This window comes from Poromitra crassiceps (assembly GCF_964638095.1).
Source record: "Poromitra crassiceps genome assembly, chromosome: 2".
Lineage (NCBI taxonomy): Eukaryota > Metazoa > Chordata > Actinopteri > Beryciformes > Melamphaidae > Poromitra > Poromitra crassiceps.
The window spans coordinates 41,432,989-41,455,934 of NC_139624.1; the positions used below are offsets into that span (position 1 = coordinate 41,432,989).

Below are 22,946 nucleotides of genomic sequence, written 5' to 3' on the forward strand. Positions count from 1 at the left end.
CCCCTTTAACTTAACTAGGAAACTGATTGACATTGACAAACAAGTCGAAACTAGTACGCTATTATAATTACAAACCGCATTTTAAATAAACTACTCCCAACTGAGCAAAATAACACATCAGTAATAATTTTCTGCATTTATTTTTTAACATTTATTTTTTCTTATTAAACAAGCTTAAAGTGATCTGTCGGAGAGATGCTGCTTGGTATCAACTTTGGTTTGGAACATTATAGACCTTATTCGCTAACCCTGGACGGCACCATATTGTTGACATACCGTCCTGCGCGCACACAGCGCTGCAGCTGACAACTAGTAACAGCCTTATTGTCGTTTCTGTTCCATTAGAAAATAGTGATGGTAATGACACCAATAAAAACCCCACAGTTGTTATTTGTATGCTGCCGACGGCAGCCGTTAATGCCTGTAATAAATAAACAAAAGAACGAGGTGAACAGACTTTGCTGTGAGGAGCTGTCAGAAAGTTTCACCTGTCTCAACTAACTATCCACACACCTCTCCTGTGCTGCTGACGTATCCCCAGTCTCGCTCCCTTCACGTCTTGAGGACGGTAGGGATAGAAACAAACCACGGGAACTTTATTGCTGTCATTACTACAGCCATGCCTAACGCAGGTCACCATCCGAACACAATTGGAACGATACAGGTAACGCTAACAGCGGCTAGCTTCCTATAAACGCTGCTCCACATAGGCTGTCACTTGAGAGTTGCTGCGTTATGTCGACAATATGGCGGCGGTGGGCGTGCCCGTACGTGAGTGACGTCAATCGAATAAGGTCTATTGGAAGAAGTAAAAGCAACCTTCTCCCATTTGTCATAGTTTGGTCTTGGTCAGGTTCAGTGTTTCCCACAGGATTTTGAGAATTTGTGGTGGGGGACCGCATCCCCCTAGGGGGGTGCGGGGGCATGTCCCCCCGCGAGATTTTTTTAAACATTTTAAAGTAAAATGCATGAATTTGGTGTACTTTGAGAAAGCTTAAGAGCAAAATTAAAAGGCTAGATCTATGAAGAACATGTCATCATTACTGTGCTGTGGGTTTACAATGACAAACTAAATTTCTCCCTATAGGTCAGGGATACTCAACTTGCTTTGCCACTTTCGTGAAATGATAGAAGGCGAGGGGCCAGTTAATAAACAAACAATATACATTTTTCCGTAGCGGATTGTAGGTTTTTGGGGTGTCAGCCGGAGTTTAGGCTGACAGTGTTGTGCACACCGGATAGTTAGGTTAAGTTAGTTAGGTTAAGTACATACATAAGTGCCTGGGTAGCGAGCAGATGGCGGTATTTGACAATTTAGCAGCTAAATCATAGATTATTGAAAGATATTCCATATTCCAGACTGAAATGCTATAACAGAAGTATTGGCCAGAATGACATGAACATTTATTGGACACTTATTCAGCGGATATCTTGCATGTTGCGTCCAGGTGCACTGTAAGTAATTTTTTTTTCTTTTTTTTTCTTTTTTTTTTGGTCAACATCTTATTGTGGCGGTCAAAATATTATTGTGGCGGCCCGCCACAAATTCCTTTATGTATGGGAAACACTGGTCAGGTTCCTTGAGTTCAATTCAAAAGGGTAAATTCATCCATATTTAGTACCCCAGGAGTTCTTGCGGAGACATACACTGTAATACACAACTTCTGTCCTGATGATTAATTGGCCATGCTTTGAAAGTTGAGTCTATGTATTTATGGAATAGATGTTGAATTGGACAAAAAATGTGATACAAATTGAAAGCTGAGTTGGTGTCATTAACCTGGCATCATACAGCCATTACCACCACGCCAGCATTCCCGATACGTTTCCCATGTTTAAATAATATTCCCCACGGTCCATTCCAGGTGCCCTTGTGAAAACTCCTCCAAGGTGCCTCATGAACCCTGTGTGTCTGCTTTCTCCGAAGAGAAGGCTCTACTCGCTTTATCCCCAATCCCATGTTATGAAAGCAGCTTGATCCTTTGATCAAATGGCTTTGGTCTTCACTGCTCTCCTCAGTTCCCCAGAGGAACGGCACAGGGCTTTAGGAGAATTGTTCCTTGTTTAGCTCCCCCCGCTTTCTATTGGCGCACCTCCAAGTGGGAGACATCTACTCTCTCTGTGTGTGTGTGTGTGTGTGGGGGGGGGGGGGGGGGGGGGGGGTGTGCATGCACGGCCACCACTACTGCTGTATCATGTCCCTTAGCTCAGGCTATCCTCCTCCACTCTCATCCTAAGTCCTTCAAGAGTGTAAGGAAGTATCCTCTAATTAACACAGGCATGGGGGAACTCTCCCGAATGCTTTCTCTACATCTCTCTCTCCCTGTTCAGTCTCTCCTGCTCAGTCTGTTGCTTAGGTTTTCCCTCATGTTCTTGGCTTTTTCCATTTCATCTCTTCTTTGTATTTTCCTAGTGTTTCTGTCTCTTTTGACTTGCTAGCACGCCGTTCCTTTTGTATTTATTGACCATTTTGAAAGCGTTTATTTATTTTCTGCTCCTTGTGTGTAGCTCAACTTGCCACTTGAAAGCCTACATCTTAAACCAGTTTCTCAGTAAGCAAAGGAATCTAGTTCACCATCCAGTGCAGCAAAATGTTTTATAATCGGGAAAACCCCAAAGCAATAAATAAGGTGGAAAAGCCAACATTTGGGTGAGGTTGAAAACCTAGGTATAAAGGGAAACATGCTATAAGTAATCTTGGCAACATAGACTAATGTACTGGCATGTAGCATACCAGTTATCCAGATTTATACCCTTTCCCTACCTCCCTTATTACTTTTATTTCATCTCCTCCCTCTGTCTGAAGGCACCCATGTAATGGAGGGCTCAGGGAAAATGCTGGTCACTGCCGTGGGCGTCAACTCTCAAACTGGAATCATTTTCACCTTGCTTGGGAGTATCGAGGATGACGACGATGACGACGACGAGAAGAAAAAGGAGAAGGAGGAGAAGAAGAAGCAGAAGAAAAGTTGGTTTCCCTTTCTCGTTAACACTGCTATTTCAATTAGTATTGATTGATCCACACCAGAGGTAGACAGATTTGCACAGCCATTTCTCTTTCTGCCACCAATGTCTACATCTCAAAGCAAGATTCCATCTTCTCTCAATGAGCCTTTGTGTTTGTCCAATCTGGAGCTGGAGAGGGCTGAGCCTATGCAGGAAAGCACTGCACACCAAGGGCACAGCTTTGACCGAAGTGAGCTAAGCTTAGACGTAACGGAGGCTTCTGGAGGAGTGTGCAGCAGGGTCATGGTTCAGGGCTCAGCTGTAGCCACTGCAGTTATTTGTGGACACAGAGCTAACCGATTGAATCCTTAGTTATTTTGGAGGAGCTTTGCATACATTAGTTGACCAGGGCTAGAATCAGCATACAGTGTTGTCTTAACAGAGACAGTGGGATATCAAAGCGAGACACCCCATCTTTGAGTTACTTCCTGTATTTGTGTCATGTGGGTTTTGCCCAATGGTTTTCCACGGCCACTTAGGAGACTTGTGTCAGGTCTTGAGTCTATTGGAGTCAATGGGAGGAGTGAACGTGATCTCAATTCATGACAGATTCTCTCACCCCCATAGTCATCAAAGTACATATCCGGCCCATTTTCCAAAGCCACATATCATCTGAACATTCTGACACTAAAATGGCATTTTTCAGACAGACAGATCAGGAGACAATTTAATTTGTTCAAGACCTGTCTCTGTCTCAGCAAAAAACTCTTGTGAGATTTGGCAACAGGAACTCATGTTAGCAGGGAGCGATTAGCTAAAGCTACATGTGGAGTTCGTTGATGTAGTAGCTAAATCTGCGGTTGGAAAAAAACTTAATCAAATTTCTTAGTTACAACTATATTGAGCTAACAAGGGGCAGCTTTGTGTTTATATGTGTGGTTTGTGCGGAGTTTGGGAACTCACGATCTCTAGTTCAAGTTAGCTTGCTAGGTCAGCACTAACCCCGCGTCACCAGGCTCTCTCTCTCTCTCTCTCACAACACTTCAGTGGAGAGGTGACAATTTAGGAGACCTGCCAGTCCCATTTCTTACAATTGGCGGAGCCTGCAGTGCCATATCTCTAATATTAACCATCTCTGGTCTTACACAAACACTCATTACTGGATATGCTAAGCTTCTATGCTCTGTTGTGTCTGTATCACAAAACACACACTTGTTTTCATGGTACTGTATCCGTCAAACAGCAGCAGGCATAAGTTCGACTGGTTGCACTCTAACCCGTGGTTCTATCTATGGTACTACAGTTCTGCCTCTTTAGATTTTAAATCTTATGTCTACAGAAATACTGAGAAATTGTTATGCGTCCTGTCCTGTGTATAGATCTCGTTTGCATACCATAAAACCACTGCATTGGTTCTTATGTGTATTACCTCAAGATAATGTATTGTCCACCAATAAGTTGCTGACTACATTTCACTCCATTTCCCCACAGACAAGAAGCAGGATGGATCAGTGGAAAACCGCAAGAAAGGTTAGTTGCATGGTCCCCCCCCCCCCCTCCCCTCCCCTCCCCACCCCACACACACACACACACACACACACACACCTCGATCAGGTTTATTTGCTTTACAGATTTGTGCCTATTTTGACATGTTATCTTTCAGTGTTAATGGTGTCTCCCTGGCCATTTGACAGCATTGGATGTTGGTTAAAGATCGAGTTTGTTTTTAGAAATGGTGTGGTTAAAGCAAGTAATGAGAAGTTACACATTTATGCTTTTTATGTGAATACTGTATACAATGCACGGTCTGGTCCTCTCCTCTCTTCACATGCTTCCCTGGCAAATCGTGCTTTGTGCGGCAGGTGCTACTGAATCCAGTTATGGCGATTAGTGATGAGAAGATTAAAGCCATGCAACAATTCTGGGGCCAGAACATCTGCTTTCCCACCCCCTCCCTCTAACGCTCCCCCAAGCCTCAACTATTTATTTATTTATTTGAACAAGTTTTTTCAGATTTCCACCTGTTTTCTCCCCAATTGTACTTGGTCAATTGCCCCTGCTGTCCCAGTCGTTGCTCCACCCCCTCTGCGGATCTGGGAGAGTTGTAGAGTAGTGAAAAAGAACGATCCGCACACCAAAAGAGCTCCCGTTGTTTTTTTTTATTTGCAAACCAGCGTGACGTTTCGGGCCACACCGGCCCTTCCTCAGACGTTTCTGAAGAGTTTCTTGTAGAGTAGCACATGCTTCCTCCGATACATGTGCAGTTGCCAGCTGATTCTTTTCATCTGACAGCGAGGATTTTCACTGGCAGGACATAGCACATGGGAGAATCACACTATTCCCCCTAATTCCCCTCGCCTCCGAATAGGCACCCGACCGACCAGAGGAGGTACTAGCACAACGACCAGGACACATACCCTTAATCCAGTTCCCCCCCACAGACACGGCCAATTCTGCCTGTATGGACACCTGACCAAGGCAGACATAACATGAGGCCTCGAACCTGCGACCCTCATGTTGGTAGGCAGGGAATCGACCTACTATTTAATTTCTATTCATGTTCCAGTCTGAACTACTCTGAGTCAATTATAAGAATCACAGTGATGGCCATCATAATGATGCTGTTAGTGGTTAGAGCTGGGTATTGGTTCAAATTTCAAGAATCGATTCGATTCCGATTCACAAGGTTGCGAATCGATTAATTTCGATTCGATTCGATTCCGATTCGATCAATTTCAATATTGATTTGGTTAGTGATACCAAACGTGTTTTTTGAGCTGTACCCTGAATTACATGACTGTCCATTAACACAGGGGTTCCCAACCAGCCAAGTAGATATGGGGAAAAAAAGTTGCAGACCTGTTGTCAATTTTAATGGTTTTAGTTACACATTTACTCACCAGGTGGTGACAAAGGGTAAATAACAGCCTTTTCATCTGTCAATAAAGACACTTTCACAATTATGCACAGTGATTTGATTTCAGCCTATATAATTTCTAAAAGTAGATATTAATGATCAAACATTTCCATTCATGTAGCCTACAGTATTTATGTTTTTGTTTCAACTACAAACATAAATAAACGTCAGCTTGAAACTATGTTTCAACTACCACACACAGCATAATATTTTAGCCTGTTTATAAAAAATATATATATATATTTTTTTTTTATTAAAAAAAAACGATCTCTGGACATATGAATCGATAATCGAGGATTAAAATAAAAATAGATAAAAAATCGGAGAATCGATTTTTTGAACCCAGCCCTATTAGTGGTAGCTACATCATGTAGCCAGTCATGTCCTGCTGGGTCTCTATGATCCCTGGTGCTTGAACCTCTGACCACACAACCCTGGCGCTAGTCCCTGATGCACAGATTCCCTCTGCCTGCTAGGAATGAACAGTAATCGTTTAGACTGAGATTACACAGTGCAGTAAGTGCAGAACAAGCCACGGCCCACAGCAGCCACAATAGTCAAGTGTTAATGTTCCCCCTCTCTGCTACACACTAGTTATAATGCTTGAATCCATGCCATAGTAAACTAGAGGGCACTCGGTAGAGTGCATACCTCCGCCACGGTGGGTTACGTCAATCCCTTTGGAACTTAGGCGCCTTTCTGTGATTGGACACGCCCATTGTGACACCCCCTTTTGGCCAGTGGGTGTGGAAGGCTAATCAGTTCTAAATTGGCACATGACCTACTTATCGACAAAGTTTCATGATGTTACGTGAATCTGTGTGGAAGTAACTATGTGCTTTTTTGTGATTGTCTACGGACATTGCCATGCCCCCTTTTGGCATGCAAAGGTAATCAGTTCATCCTGGGCCCATGACCAACCTTTCTGCAAAGTTTCGTGGTGTTGCGTGAATCCCTTTGGAAGTTAGGTGCATTTTTGTGATTGGACACGCCCATTACCACGTTCCCTTTTGGCCAGTGGACATGGAAAATTAATTAGTTCTAAGTTGGCCCATGACCAACCTTTCTGCCAAGTTTCGTGCAAAATCCGTTCAAAACGTTTTGAGATATCCTGCTGACAAACAGAGAAACGGGCTAAAACATCACTCCGTGGCGGCCGTGGGTAACAAAGCTCAAAAGCTGGCAAGATGGACTGTGGCTGCCTATCCATGTAAAAACATGGCTGTAAAAGTTTAGACAAAGACAAGACACCTGCATTATTGCATGATGGTAACAGCAGCACAAGCGAAGTGAGAGATTGGAAAGAGATGTGTTGTCAGGTTTCCTGTAACAGCAGCAGCCTCCATGGCAGACAGAGCTCAGAGCTAATGACTTTATCACAGGGAGTGACACGACGGAGATCAGCCCCTGCTGTCCTGCCGGCTGCCTCTCTTTCTTCCTTTGCCATGAGAGCCTCTGAGTCTCCAAGGTTACCTGCTCAGATGAGACTTTGGGATTGCTGTCAAGTCTACCAATGAGGGACGTTGTTGCAGAGAAGAGTTTGATAGGAATTTTAAATGGTGACTGCTCTGGTCACCGTTGAAAGAGACATTTATTTCTCAGATCCCAATACTGCTAGCCAGTTAACCTGTGTTCTCTCAATCTCCAGGTGGGGAATACAGTAATTACTTTTAAAAACCTTTCAGCCAATTACAACTTGGAGTGTAGTCAGGACACTGTAATTATAATTACACTGACATTTCCCCAAGTTCCATCTGATAAAATGTAAATGGAGAAATAAGGTGTGCTAAAAATATTATGCGGCATGTCTCAAGTCTCCTTGAAAGTCAGTTTATTCAGTCAGTGGAATTTATCTTTAAATATAGTGTCCCATTATCATATAAATCAAATATTCAGGACCGGATCTTATTGATCCTGACTTTTTGAAATTGCATATCTTTTTAACCTTACAGCGAATACAAAAAATCTGCTTCTGTTCTTCATTTATTAAAAAAAGGGGGTTACCCAGTACGGAAATTGAAATAAGGGCATTTGTCTATATTTTTCGCCCTCAGCATGGAATACGTTGCAGAATGACTTGAAACTCAATTAATCTCATTACATGCGTTTAAATCCAAAATGAAACAATTGAAGGCGGATTCCTTAAGATGTCAATCTTTTTAATTTACTTAATTAGTTATTTTTCTCTTTTGCATTTTCTGTCTGTAATTATGTGTTTTTATTTAAGCTGCAGGCTGTATTGGCCAAGGGAAAAAGAGATTCTTAATCTCAATGGGAGTTTCCTGGTTAAATAAAAATAAAATAAAATTCCCTCAAGTCTTGGATTTGACTCATAGCGCTCTGAAGTGACTTGTTTGCTAAATCAGCATGTAAAAATCACTTTGGGCTCAAATCCAATTGAACCTGTTCTTTAGCTACTGCTTGCTGTTAACAGAACATCATGAGGGATATGCAAACGGTGTCTGTCTGCCTGAATGTTCAAGGTGAAATGACTGCTTCTATAATTCTGACACGAGATCTGCAGCCTAGGCTCCTCCCCCAGCTCCAGTCGACACAGGTCTCAGGGGATTTTCAGACCAGCCTAGTCCAGTTCCTGATTCGCACCAAATGCAAAAATGATCCATTGTTGAGTTTTTCAGCTGATGCTTGCTTTTTACACCAGGTAAAAAGCAAGCAGACCAGCTAGCGCTGCCAACCCTCCCAGATCGGCCAGCAAACTCATCTCCCGGGATGGAAAATATAAATTCCCAGAGATTTTTTTGACAGCTGAAATGATAAGAATGTGTACGCCTACTGCTTTTTGTTTTTGTTTTTAATAGTCTATGATCGGGACCGGTGTGCGTATTTGGCATTGTGTAACGTAACAGCGAATGTGTGTGTGAGAGACAGACAGAGGAAGGGAGACAGCGCGTCATAGCCTCAGCAGTGAACCACAATGTGCATCTGCAACAGACCTCTCCGTTATTTACCTGCTCTTGAATCCCCAAATCTCAACTGATTTCTGTCATTCAACTTGCTCTGTATTCACAAGATCCAGAACGACATTGCCCTGTGCCAAGCATGCTTCTATCACCTGTCAATCAAAGACCGCGACCGAGACGCAAGTGTCGGGTTGATATGTCATTAACGAGTGGCAATTTGGCTCTGGTAGTTTATTAAAAATAAAACAAAACCCTCGCAACTTCTGCCTAAAGTAGGCTACTATCATAGAGAATATGACTGCTGTCAAGAATAAAATAATAATAAATGATAAAGATGCTGCAATCAGACATATCACTAGGGGTGCACAGATCGATTGGCACGCAATCTGTATCGGACGATTTTGACCTAAATATGCGATCGGCTGATTGCCGATATTTCTTTATATAAAAAATATAAAAAATGTTTTTAATTAAAAAAAAGCCCTACCACTAATCAGGCTTTCCAACGATATAAAATACAATACCAATTGGTATTATTAAAGGGGAGAAATAATCGACCGAAATAAAGTTTCAAAACTTTTTTTGAGGAGTTTATATATCGGTGATCGGTAATCGATGATCGGTTGGGCAGATATTTCCCATAGGCGATCGGCAATCGGTGGCAAAAAACGTGATCGGTTCACCCCTACTTATCACATAAGATTGTCCACCGCCCCCCCCCCCCCCCCCCCCAAAAAGAAATAGTCCACACAATTTCACCAATCAACAAAACAGCATGTGAAGAAAGCAGATGATGTTTGTAACCATAAAATGCTCGTCCTCAGCCCAATTATGCACAGAGCACCTGGCTACATGAGCTGTTTAATAATTATGCACAGAGCACCTGGCTACATGAGCTGTTTAATAATTATGCACAGAGCACCTGGCTACACGAGCTGTTTAATAATTATGCACAGAGCACCTGGCTACATGAGCTGTTTAATAATTATGCACAGAGCACCTGGCTACATGAGCTGTTTAATAATTATGCACAGAGCACCTGGCTACATGAGCTGTTTAATAATTATGCACAGAGCACCTGGCTACATGGGGTGTTTAATAATTATGCACAGAGCACCTGGCTACATGAGCTGTTTAATAATTATGCACAGAGCACCTGGCTACATGAGCTGTTTAATAATTATGCACAGAGCACCTGGCTACATGAGCTGTTTAATAATTATGCACAGAGCACCTGGCTACATGGGGTGTTTAATAATTATGCACAGAGCACCTGGCTACATGAGCTGTTTAATAATTATGCACAGAGCACCTGGCTACATGAGCTGTTTAATAATTATGCACAGAGCACCTGGCTACATGAGCTGTTTAATAATTATGCACAGAGCACCTGGCTACACGAGCTGTTTAATAATTATGCACAGAGCACCTGGCTACATGAGCTGTTTAATAATTATGCACAGAGCACCTGGCTACATGAGCTGTTTAATAATTATGCACAGAGCACCTGGCTACATGAGCTGTTTAATAATTATGCACAGAGCACCTGGCTACATGAGCTGTTTAATAATTATGCACAGAGCACCTGGCTACATGAGCTGTTTAATAATTATGCACAGAGCACCTGGCTACACGAGCTGTTTAATAATTATGCACAGAGCACCTGGCTACATGAGCTGTTTAATAATTATGCACAGAGCACCTGGCTACACGAGCTGTTTAATAATTATGCACAGAGCACCTGGCTACATGAGCTGTTTAATAATTATGCACAGAGCACCTGGCTACATGAGCTGTTTAATAATTATGCACAGAGCACCTGGCTACATGAGCTGTTTAATAATTATGCACAGAGCACCTGGCTACATGAGCTGTTTAATAATTATGCACAGAGCACCTGGCTACACGAGCTGTTTAATAATTATGCACAGAGCACCTGGCTACATGAGCTGTTTAATAATTATGCACAGAGCACCTGGCTACATGAGCTGTTTAATAATTATGCACAGAGCACCTGGCTACACGAGCTGTTTAATAATTATGCACAGAGCACCTGGCTACATGGGGTGTTTAATAATTATGCACAGAGCACCTGGCTACATGAGCTGTTTAATAATTATGCACAGAGCACCTGGCTACATGAGCTGTTTAATAATTATGCACAGAGCACCTGGCTACATGAGCTGTTTAATAATTATGCACAGAGCACCTGGCTACATGGGGTGTTTAATAATTATGCACAGAGCACCTGGCTACATGAGCTGTTTAATAATTATGCACAGAGCACCTGGCTACACGAGCTGTTTAATAATTATGCACAGAGCACCTGGCTACATGAGCTGTTTAATAATTATGCACAGAGCACCTGGCTACACGAGCTGTTTAATAATTATGCACAGAGCACCTGGCTACATGAGCTGTTTAATAATTATGCACAGAGCACCTGGCTACATGAGCTGTTTAATAATTATGCACAGAGCACCTGGCTACATGAGCTGTTTAATAATTATGCACAGAGCACCTGGCTACATGAGCTGTTTAATAATTATGCACAGAGCACCTGGCTACATGAGCTGTTTAATAATTATGCACAGAGCACCTGGCTACATGAGCTGTTTAATAATTATGCACAGAGCACCTGGCTACATGAGCTGTTTAATAATTATGCACAGAGCACCTGGCTACATGAGCTGTTTAATAATTATGCACAGAGCACCTGGCTACATGAGCTGTTTAATAATTATGCACAGAGCACCTGGCTACATGAGCTGTTTAATAATTATGCACAGAGCACCTGGCTACATGGGGTGTTTAATAATTATGCACAGAGCACCTGGCTACATGAGCTGTTTAATAATTATGCACAGAGCACCTGGCTACATGAGCTGTTTAATAATTATGCACAGAGCACCTGGCTACATGGGGTGTTTAATAATTATGCACAGAGCACCTGGCTACATGAGCTGTTTAATAATTATGCACAGAGCACCTGGCTACATGGGGTGTTTAATAATTATGCACAGAGCACCTGGCTACATGAGCTGTTTAATAATTATGCACAGAGCACCTGGCTACATGAGCTGTTTAATAATTATGCACAGAGCACCTGGCTACATGAGCTGTTTAATAATTATGCACAGAGCACCTGGCTACATGAGCTGTTTAATAATTATGCACAGAGCACCTGGCTACATGAGCTGTTTAATAATTATGCACAGAGCACCTGGCTACATGGGGTGTTTAATAATTATGCACAGAGCACCTGGCTACATGAGCTGTTTAATAATTATGCACAGAGCACCTGGCTACATGAGCTGTTTAATAATTATGCACAGAGCACCTGGCTACATGGGGTGTTTAATAATTATGCACAGAGCACCTGGCTACATGAGCTGTTTAATAATTATGCACAGAGCACCTGGCTACATGAGCTGTTTAATAATTATGCACAGAGCACCTGGCTACATGAGCTGTTTAATAATTATGCACAGAGCACCTGGCTACATGAGCTGTTTAATAATTATGCACAGAGCACCTGGCTACATGAGCTGTTTAATAATTATGCACAGAGCACCTGGCTACATGAGCTGTTTAATAATTATGCACAGAGCACCTGGCTACATGAGCTGTTTAATAATTATGCACAGAGCACCTGGCTACATGAGCTGTTTAATAATTATGCACAGAGCACCTGGCTACATGAGCTGTTTAATAATTATGCACAGAGCACCTGGCTACATGAGCTGTTTAATAATTATGCACAGAGCACCTGGCTACATGGGGTGTTTAATAATTATGCACAGAGCACCTGGCTACATGAGCTGTTTAATAATTATGCACAGAGCACCTGGCTACATGGGGTGTTTAATAATTATGCACAGAGCACCTGGCTACATGAGCTGTTTAATAATTATGCACAGAGCACCTGGCTACATGAGCTGTTTAATAATTATGCACAGAGCACCTGGCTACATGAGCTGTTTAATAATTATGCACAGAGCACCTGGCTACATGGGGTGTTTAATAATTATGCACAGAGCACCTGGCTACATGAGCTGTTTAATAATTATGCACAGAGCACCTGGCTACATGGGGTGTTTAATAATTATGCACAGAGCACCTGGCTACATGAGCTGTTTAATAATTATGCACAGAGCACCTGGCTACATGAGCTGTTTAATAATTATGCACAGAGCACCTGGCTACATGAGCTGTTTAATAATTATGCACAGAGCACCTGGCTACATGGGGTGTTTAATAATTATGCACAGAGCACCTGGCTACATGAGCTGTTTAATAATTATGCACAGAGCACCTGGCTACATGGGGTGTTTAATAATTATGCACAGAGCACCTGGCTACATGAGCTGTTTAATAATTATGCACAGAGCACCTGGCTACATGAGCTGTTTAATAATTATGCACAGAGCACCTGGCTACATGAGCTGTTTAATAATTATGCACAGAGCACCTGGCTACATGAGCTGTTTAATAATTATGCACAGAGCACCTGGCTACATGAGCTGTTTAATAATTATGCACAGAGCACCTGGCTACACGAGCTGTTTAATAATTATGCACAGAGCACCTGGCTACATGAGCTGTTTAATAATTATGCACAGAGCACCTGGCTACATGAGCTGTTTAATAATTATGCACAGAGCACCTGGCTACATGAGCTGTTTAATAATTATGCACAGAGCACCTGGCTACATGGGGTGTTTAATAATTATGCACAGAGCACCTGGCTACATGAGCTGTTTAATAATTATGCACAGAGCACCTGGCTACATGAGCTGTTTAATAATTATGCACAGAGCACCTGGCTACATGAGCTGTTTAATAATTATGCACAGAGCACCTGGCTACATGAGCTGTTTAATAATTATGCACAGAGCACCTGGCTACATGAGCTGTTTAATAATTATGCACAGAGCACCTGGCTACACGAGCTGTTTAATAATTATGCACAGAGCACCTGGCTACACGAGCTGTTTAATAATTATGCACAGAGCACCTGGCTACATGAGCTGTTTAATAATTATGCACAGAGCACCTGGCTACATGAGCTGTTTAATAATTATGCACAGAGCACCTGGCTACACGAGCTGTTTAATAATTATGCACAGAGCACCTGGCTACATGAGCTGTTTAATAATTATGCACAGAGCACCTGGCTACATGAGCTGTTTAATAATTATGCACAGAGCACCTGGCTACATGGGGTGTTTAATAATTATGCACAGAGCACCTGGCTACATGAGCTGTTTAATAATTATGCACAGAGCACCTGGCTACATGAGCTGTTTAATAATTATGCACAGAGCACCTGGCTACATGAGCTGTTTAATAATTATGCACAGAGCACCTGGCTACATGAGCTGTTTAATAATTATGCACAGAGCACCTGGCTACATGAGCTGTTTAATAATTATGCACAGAGCACCTGGCTACATGGGGTGTTTAATAATTATGCACAGAGCACCTGGCTACATGAGCTGTTTAATAATTATGCACAGAGCACCTGGCTACATGGGGTGTTTAATAATTATGCACAGAGCACCTGGCTACATGAGCTGTTTAATAATTATGCACAGAGCACCTGGCTACATGAGCTGTTTAATAATTATGCACAGAGCACCTGGCTACATGAGCTGTTTAATAATTATGCACAGAGCACCTGGCTACATGAGCTGTTTAATAATTATGCACAGAGCACCTGGCTACATGGGGTGTTTAATAATTATGCACAGAGCACCTGGCTACATGAGCTGTTTAATAATTATGCACAGAGCACCTGGCTACATGAGCTGTTTAATAATTATGCACAGAGCACCTGGCTACATGGGGTGTTTAATAATTATGCACAGAGCACCTGGCTACATGAGCTGTTTAATAATTATGCACAGAGCACCTGGCTACATGAGCTGTTTAATAATTATGCACAGAGCACCTGGCTACATGAGCTGTTTAATAATTATGCACAGAGCACCTGGCTACATGAGCTGTTTAATAATTATGCACAGAGCACCTGGCTACATGAGCTGTTTAATAAAAAAAAAGGCGTTTGGTTCGGGTCACGTTCTCACCACAAACGAACTGTACCAGAGTTTGTTTGGAACCGCACCAAGACACCTCTCCAAAGAGGTCTCGGTGCGGTTGTTTGGTGTGCACCAGAGTTCGATTGCTGCATTTACACCTGCCCAAACGAACCACACCAAGAGGGAAAATTAACTCTAGTGTGATTCAAACAACCCAAACGAGGTAGGTGTGAAAACGCCCTCAGGCGTAGAGAGGGAGAGAGTGTCTCGTCTCAAGGTCGATAGCGGTTCAAAGCCGGTGAAACACACATGCACGCACATTTTAAGAAACGTCTGGAAATGAATGGAGAATTCACTTCCTCATCGGTGAGACTGTGGCACGGTATGGAGAGAGCGTCTCGAAACAGGCGCGCGTGCACACGCCGTGTGCCGGAGAGAGGGGGCTGGAGGAGAAGGGCTGGACCTGCAAACCTGCACCGCTTACTTCAACACCTGGGTGTGATTTTTTTTTTTTACTTGACCACTGATAGATTATTCATTTACTGATATAACGACAAAGGTGTAGGAGCAAACCTTGGTCAGCTTTTGTAGATGTAAACATCTGAATTGGCTTTGCATGGTGCCTGGTTTAAAACCAGGGCAAATCAAGGGCATTTTTACCACGTGGTAAAAATGCTAGCTGGTCATGTTTGTTGTGCTTTCTTTGGGTTATATTGGTTTGATTTGAGTCAAAACGGCTCAGTTGGTCCCAGCAGAAATAATCGTCATCCCAAGCCATTGCTCATCCCGTAATCCTGGGATCTTTTCCAACGAAGACCTTGAACACAATATGGTTTTGTATAAATATGAAATTGTGTAAATTGTATCAATGTGTGTCCTTCACCTGACATCAGCACAGTGTCATTGTAAATACATCAGTGTCACAGCAACTTCCTCTCGTCCTCTTTACTGTAGCTAAAGCCCAGGATGGTGCAGCTATGGAAATGCAGCCTCTGAACAGTGATGAAGGAGCCGATGCAGAGGAGAAGAAGAAGGCCAACATGTCAAAGAAAGAGAAGTCTGTTCTTCAGGGCAAGCTGACCAAACTAGCCGTACAGATTGGCAAAGCAGGTGGGTAGGAGCGACCGCAGTGGATATTAACACCGCTAAATCCTTGGCTACATCCTAACTCTGGGTGCGCTCCTATTATTCTTTATATACTATTACCTTCTTTCTCTACATCTCCAACATAATTGTTTTTCTATTTAGAATTATTTCCTAGAAAATAACTTGCTAGCTAATTAGAGTTACTACGATACTATTTTCCAGTTTGGACAGTCACATTTCTGGTTGTTGATCTCTCTTTTCCTGCCTTCCCCCTCTTCCCCTTATGCCATCCAGGACTGATCATGTCGGCCGTCACTGTTATCATCCTGGTGGTGCGATTTGTGATAGACACCTTCTGGATCCAGAATTTGCCCTGGGTCAAGGAATGCACGCCCATTTACGTCCAGTTCTTTGTGAAATTCTTCATCATTGGCGTCACTGTTCTGGTGGTGGCTGTGCCTGAAGGCCTGCCCCTCGCCGTAACAATCTCCCTGGCATACTCTGTAAAGGTACAGTCTCCTAGAGTGACCCGTGCCATACCAACCAGCTTACACTTTAGCCTATGAAAGCTAGCAGGCCAGGTTATTAAGACAGTAGAATGAGGCTTGGCTAACTGATATGCTAAAGCCAATGATCCCCTTTGCTGGACCTGTTGACCAACAGAGGGCTTTATCCGGTTTATCCAATCAAGGAGCTAATAAGTTCAGTATTGCAGCCTATGAACACATTTCTTTGGCTTCATTTAAGTTTTCTATGAATCTTCAGTTTTTTTGTCTAGTTTCACATTTGTTGCTCATACTGAATGGCATTGCCTTTCATAATAATAATATTGACTGCTCTTGTTCCTGCAGAAAATGATGAAAGACAACAACCTGGTGCGTCACCTGGATGCCTGTGAGACTATGGGCAATGCCACTGCCATTTGCTCTGACAAGACTGGTACGCTCACCATGAACCGCATGACTGTGGTGCAGTGCTACATTGGTGACAAGCACTACAGGCAGCTCCCTAAACCTGAGAGCATCCCCTCCTCCATTTTAGACATACTGATCCTGGGCATTGGAGTGAACTGTGCCTACACTACCAAGATCATGGTAAGCTTGAGAAAGGCTCTCAATGTTGGTCTATATAATGTAGTCCTGCAGCCTGTTGCACCAGCTGAACGTAAGTTCTCTCTTAAGTTAGGGTGTAAAGTCCACACTAACTGCTACATTCAAACTAGTTAGTTTGACACTAAAGTTGTGTCTTTGTTTAGTTACACCACGGAGACGTAAGATACATCTTAACTAGTAGTCCTTAAACCTCACACTTGCAAAAATAGTGTCGCAGAAAATGACGTGGACAGTATCTGTGACCAATCAGTGAAAAGCACGGTGGAAACGGTGTTTATTTACCGTTGTTTAATTAAGTGGAGTGAAAACAGTCGGGCCATGTTGCCCACCGCAAATTTCATCAAGACTAACCAGATGAGAACGTTATTGAGTAACGTTCGTTTACATTACATTAAATTACGTCATTTAGACGCTTTTATCCAAAGCGACTTACAATAACACGTTTAGGTTCATAATAGGCTACTGTTAATGTTTATCTGTGAGCTCTTCATCATCATGCATTGTAGGCTAATTTACGACCAACCTGCCTCGCTAAATTGTTGCTGTTATTTTAATTTGTATGCAGTGACGCAGCTTGTGGAAAACAAAAGCGTGAGTCATAAATATCAAAGGGTGTAGTTTATCACGGAGAACACGTTACCGACGCAAAACAATGCTGCGCCATGGTGCCAATTGCCAGCTGTGCCAATTACATACTTTACGGAGGACTTTACACCTACTAAGACTTAGGTGTAAAATGTAAGTTCTAACTTATGCCTACGTTGTAACAATTTCACTTGGTGCAACCCAAATATTTTTAGTAGTGCGTAAACTCGGACGTAGTGAGACTTTACGCTCAAACTAGGTTACATTTCAACTTACGGACAGCTGGTGCAACCCACTGCTGCTCTAAATTGCCTCGTTGTGAATTTAAATGGGAGTTGGCTTCATAATGAATCGTAAGTAGATGAAAATCCATGTTTTACAGTACATAGCATGCTACCCACTACACAGATGTGCATTGTCACAAGCCTCTGATTTTCAACAAATCTGTGTCAAGATCATCAGAATCAACTGTAGCAATCAAACAACTTTACTTTTGAAACTGACATGTGTACAGTGATTTCCTTAGTTGCAGGTGTTTAACTGTCTCTCTTCCTCTGTCTGTCTGTCTCTCCCTCTCTCACTTTCTCCCTCAGTCCCCAGAGAAAGAAGGCGGCCTGCCACGGCAGGTGGGTAACAAGACCGAATGTGCCTTGCTTGGCTTTTCTAATGACCTGAAGCGTGACTACCAGGCTATTCGCAACGAGATCCCTGAAGAGAAGCTCTATAAGGTCTATACCTTCAACTCTGTCCGCAAGTCTATGAGCACCGTGCTGAAGAACGGCGATGGCAGCTACCGCATGTTCAGCAAAGGGGCCTCAGAGATCCTCCTCAAGAAGTAAGAAAACTTCAGATCCACAAGCTATGGTGTTTATTCTGCTTGATGTTTGAAGCTTTGTACACTAGACGGTGCCATACCGCAGAGTTTTATCGCGATGTGTATCCACAATGGTTCTATTGGAATTTATGAGACACAATGTACTGATGTATTAAACAAATACAATTCTGGCAGTAAAGTATTCTACTGGGAGAGATAAGCTATCCCCTAGGTTTAGTAATTGTTCTGGTTGGCCAGGCTTTGCAGTGAATGTGTGTGTAATGGCTTAAGCAGCTAAGAAGTTTAAGTGCATCTCACCCAGGCCCTTTACTTTGCGTCTTCAAAACAGCCGCTGAGAAAATGAGCTGGTAACAACTCTGTAAGCCTCTTAACCAAGCAGGCTTATTTCTAACCCACTGAGGGCCCATGCTGACTTCTTCCTGTTCAGGCTCACCTATCAGATGCTTCTCTTCTGCCCGTCTCCCTTTTCTAATCTACATTCTTTTTCTCCATTTGTCCTTCTCTTGCTGTCTTCCTCATCCACATCTCTCTACTCCATCTCTCTTACACTGCATGTGTTTTCTCTGCCCTACTTTCTTTTGACCCCCTCCTCTATACCTCTTTAAATATGCCTCTTCCCCCCTACCAGGTGCTATAAAGTCCTGACGGGGAATGGCGAGCATAAGGTGTTTCGACCACGGGACAGAGATGACATGGTAAAGAAGGTGATTGAACCCATGGCCTCCGAAGGCCTGAGGACCATCTGTCTAGCATACAGGGATTTCCCTGTCTCAGATGGTGAACCTGACTGGGACAACGAGAATGATATCCTCAGTGGACTGACCTGCCTCTGTGTGGTGGGCATTGAAGATCCTGTCAGGCCGGAGGTGAGTAGCTGTGCACATGAGCTCTTATAACATGTGTTATCTTAATTGAAACTGGGAGACAGAGATTGAAATGTTGGTCAAAAGTGAGGGGTGTGACTTGGGTGATAACCAGGGGACTACATCATAAGGAAAGATCAGAGGGAGGACAAGGTTTGCTTGAGATCTGTCTGAGCCTGGGGTCAAGCTATAAGGCCTCTAAAATCATTATCATTGGCACCCAAGTGATTTGCACAAACTACCTTGACCAGAGGTTCACAAAACACAGAGGTGTATAATCAGGGTTCCCACGAGTCCTTGAAATCCTCGAACGTTTGCGACTTTGAAAGATAAAAATCAAGGCATTGAATGTTTTTGAAAATGGACATGGGTCATGGTCATTGAAAGTGCTTGAATTTAGGGTTTTTCCTGCATAGAGAATTAGAAGGGGGCCACCTCCATTACATTTCACTCCACCTTCAGCAAATGAAAACAAAATATTTGTCTAACAAGTGTTGCAGTCGGTGGGTTTCTGTCATTTCCAATTGAAACGAACACAGCACAGTTGAGAAGTGTTCACACATTCAAGCCTCTCTCTTTAATTGTCTGAGAGTTTCTGTTAGTTTTCATTATAAAAATGCTGTGTTGTAACAGTAATTAACTTTGGCCCATGGCTCAAACTATGCCATGTTGAGTCCTTGACTTTGGGGAATTGGGTCTTGAAAGTCCTTGAATTTGATGTTGAAGAAGGTGTGAGAATCCTGATAATGTTTTAGCTGTCCATTATCACTGGAGACTGCTTTTCTTCCTACCTCCTGTTTCCTCTTTCCTTCAGGTCCCAGACGCCATCAAGATGTGCCAGCGTGCTGGCATCACAGTGCGGATGGTCACTGGGGACAACATCAACACAGCACGAGCCATTGCCACCAAATGTGGAATCCTACTGCCTGGAGATGACTTCCTCTGCATGGAGGGCAAAGAGTTCAACCGACGAATACGCAACGAAAAAGGAGAGGTGTGCCTCCACAAAATACTGCAGACTGTTAACCAACATCTGATATCAGTAAATATATGTACTTGTAGGATTCTATTAGGGTTTTGTTTCATGTTTCTAGATTGAACAAGAACGCATAGACAGGATCTGGCCCAAGCTACGAGTACTGGCTCGCTCTTCCCCCACAGACAAGCACACCTTAGTCAAAGGTATCTCATTCTTTTTATCTTTTATGGAAGAAATGTTACTATGAATATCACTAATTTATCAATTGTTTTATCCATCATCCATTCTAAAAATAAAACACTTTTCCAGGTATTATTGACAGCACAGTGCTAGAACGGAGACAAGTTGTAGCAGTGACAGGAGATGGAACAAATGATGGACCTGCTTTGAAGAAAGCTGATGTTGGCTTTGCCATGGTGAGTTCTCTCTGTTTGGTTCCTTCCACAAGACAACAGTTACTTGTATACCTATAGCACAGCATCCCAGTCATTTGCCACTAACTTGTGAAAACTAGTCAGCTAGTATGGAGATATACACTGTCATAGGCTAGCTGTCTCATTTTGAGCAATAGTAGTTATACAGATTGATTGCAGAAACATGAATATGTTAGTTAATATATTGTGACCAGATGCAGACAGCCCTTTGATGTTTCACTTTGTTGTCTCCAGGGTATTGCTGGCACAGATGTGGCCAAAGAAGCATCTGACATCATCCTGACCGACGACAACTTCTCCAGTATTGTCAAGGCCGTCATGTGGGGACGTAATGTCTATGACAGCATCTCAAAGTTCCTCCAGTTCCAGCTAACTGTCAACGTGGTGGCTGTCATTGTAGCATTTACAGGAGCCTGCATCACACAGGTAGGCACCCGCATTGATTCACCTGTGTGAAAAGGCAAAAGTCTGTTTTGCGTGTCTTTTAGTAGTACTTAAGGTTAAACTGCTGGCATGCTGGAAAATGCCTTTGAGATGTCATCCAATTCAGAAAATCACTGTGTATCCTGTCTGAACCACTGGTTGCTTGACAGTTACTGATAACTATGTAACTGAACTTAATTTTTTTCCTTCACGCATCATACACATACATAGTAGTACTACTATATACTGTATTACAAATAGGCTAAATGTGGCCTCCTTTTGAGTTGGATGTCCAGGCAAGGGTTTAGGTTTTTGTCTTAACTGTGGTATTAGGCATTACACATTAGATTCCATAGGTGCTCGTTTGTGCCAATGATTGGATTATCGAATTGCTTACTGGTACAATTGTTTTGTTTTAAATAGACTTACTTTTCTCCATCCGGAAGTAGCAATCAGCAATCAGCTCCCTTCTGTTTATTTTTAAACTTGAGGTTATATTCTGGAATCTACTATCATAGAAGAAACAAGTTATTGAAATATAGTCAAATCACTAGATTCAATTCTGTAATTTTAAATCCTTTTGGAGGAAAAAAAGTGTCCTCTCACTGCAATTAGATACCTAGTTTTCTGCAATGTTGGGAGTTGATTTTATAAACTAAACCAACAATAAAGCAGTGAGTCAGCAGCTGCATGTGTGAACATTTAGGAGCACCATTAATGTGCTGTGGAGCGCAGTGTAGGCAGGTTTAAGACTCGTGTTCTCAACAATGTTCCACGTTCTGTATTTCTGGAGCTAAATGGTAGGTTTGCTCTGATCGGGATTGCGGGGGCTAATACTGATTGCTCATGCCATGTGAGCAGAACCTGCTGATACCAATCTAGATGCAGAAATGTGGATTCACAAATCTTAAAAACCCTGCACAAGAAGTTGTACAATACAGTTGTGTGAAGTGGTGCCGGAACTCTGTATTGTGATCTACATAGGCAAGGCCCAAGGCAAAGGAAATAGGCTTTACAACTGATGACAAGAATGTTTGCAAAATTGTTGCAATTTACATTTTGTAATCTCAACAATTGAGTATAATAATAAAAAAATGACACTAATGACACTGCCACATCCAGCACCACCTAAGTCCAACCTTCTAAAAAAAAGGTGTTTCGGGTCTCTCAACATCATACACCCTCGCCCAGTAGACCCAGCCGAGGCCAATTAAGACCCCGACTCGCGTCCCAGAAGCCGCTCACGGATCAGCCTTCCTACTCTGTCTGCAACGTTGCCCGCGGAAGGGTTGAACACGCCCAATCCACTGCAATAGAGCTAGTGCTACACCACAGTATTGGCCCTTCGGTGCATGGAGGGTCTAGGCCCTGTGGGTAACTCCCGGCCGCGCTCCTCCTTCGTCTCACCAGAACCTCCTGGGGCAAAGGCAATCCAGAGGCCACATCCAGCACCACCTACTGTATGTCCAAACTTCAAAATGTCAATATTGTTATTTTATTTAGAACATTTTACATACAGATGCGCTCTCCCAGCAGCTGTCGAAATTTGGTACCGATAGATTTTACTTGAATCAGTACTCTGTAGTACCGATGTAATTTAAGTCGGTGCCCTCAAAAGTACCGATTTCGGTCCCAGACCCTAATGATAAGGAAATTATACAGAGAATTATAAGAAAAAATTTAAACCCTGGCCATTGTAATAGCCTGTGTTATGCTATATTGGATGCAAAACACACCATAATTCTTGGCCTATCAAAGAGGCTTTAGCCTGCATAAAGCAACAGTGCTACATCCTTTCCCACGT

General features: G+C 42.7%; 1 protein-coding gene across 1 annotated transcript in view; it reads left to right on the forward strand.

Moving 5' to 3' along the window:
• Positions 1-22,946, forward strand: part of atp2b1a (ATPase plasma membrane Ca2+ transporting 1a) — an 89,679-nt gene that overhangs the window by 46,849 nt on the left and 19,884 nt on the right. The window contains exons 6-16 of the mRNA XM_083632027.1: positions 2,807-2,968; positions 4,438-4,476; positions 15,780-15,935; positions 16,206-16,420; positions 16,763-17,005; positions 18,202-18,443; positions 19,072-19,309; positions 20,121-20,300; positions 20,401-20,488; positions 20,595-20,701; positions 20,954-21,145. Of these exons, the coding sequence (XP_083488153.1) occupies positions 2,807-2,968; positions 4,438-4,476; positions 15,780-15,935; positions 16,206-16,420; positions 16,763-17,005; positions 18,202-18,443; positions 19,072-19,309; positions 20,121-20,300; positions 20,401-20,488; positions 20,595-20,701; positions 20,954-21,145 (1,862 nt within the window). The remainder of the gene's footprint in view (positions 1-2,806; positions 2,969-4,437; positions 4,477-15,779; positions 15,936-16,205; positions 16,421-16,762; positions 17,006-18,201; positions 18,444-19,071; positions 19,310-20,120; positions 20,301-20,400; positions 20,489-20,594; positions 20,702-20,953; positions 21,146-22,946) is intronic.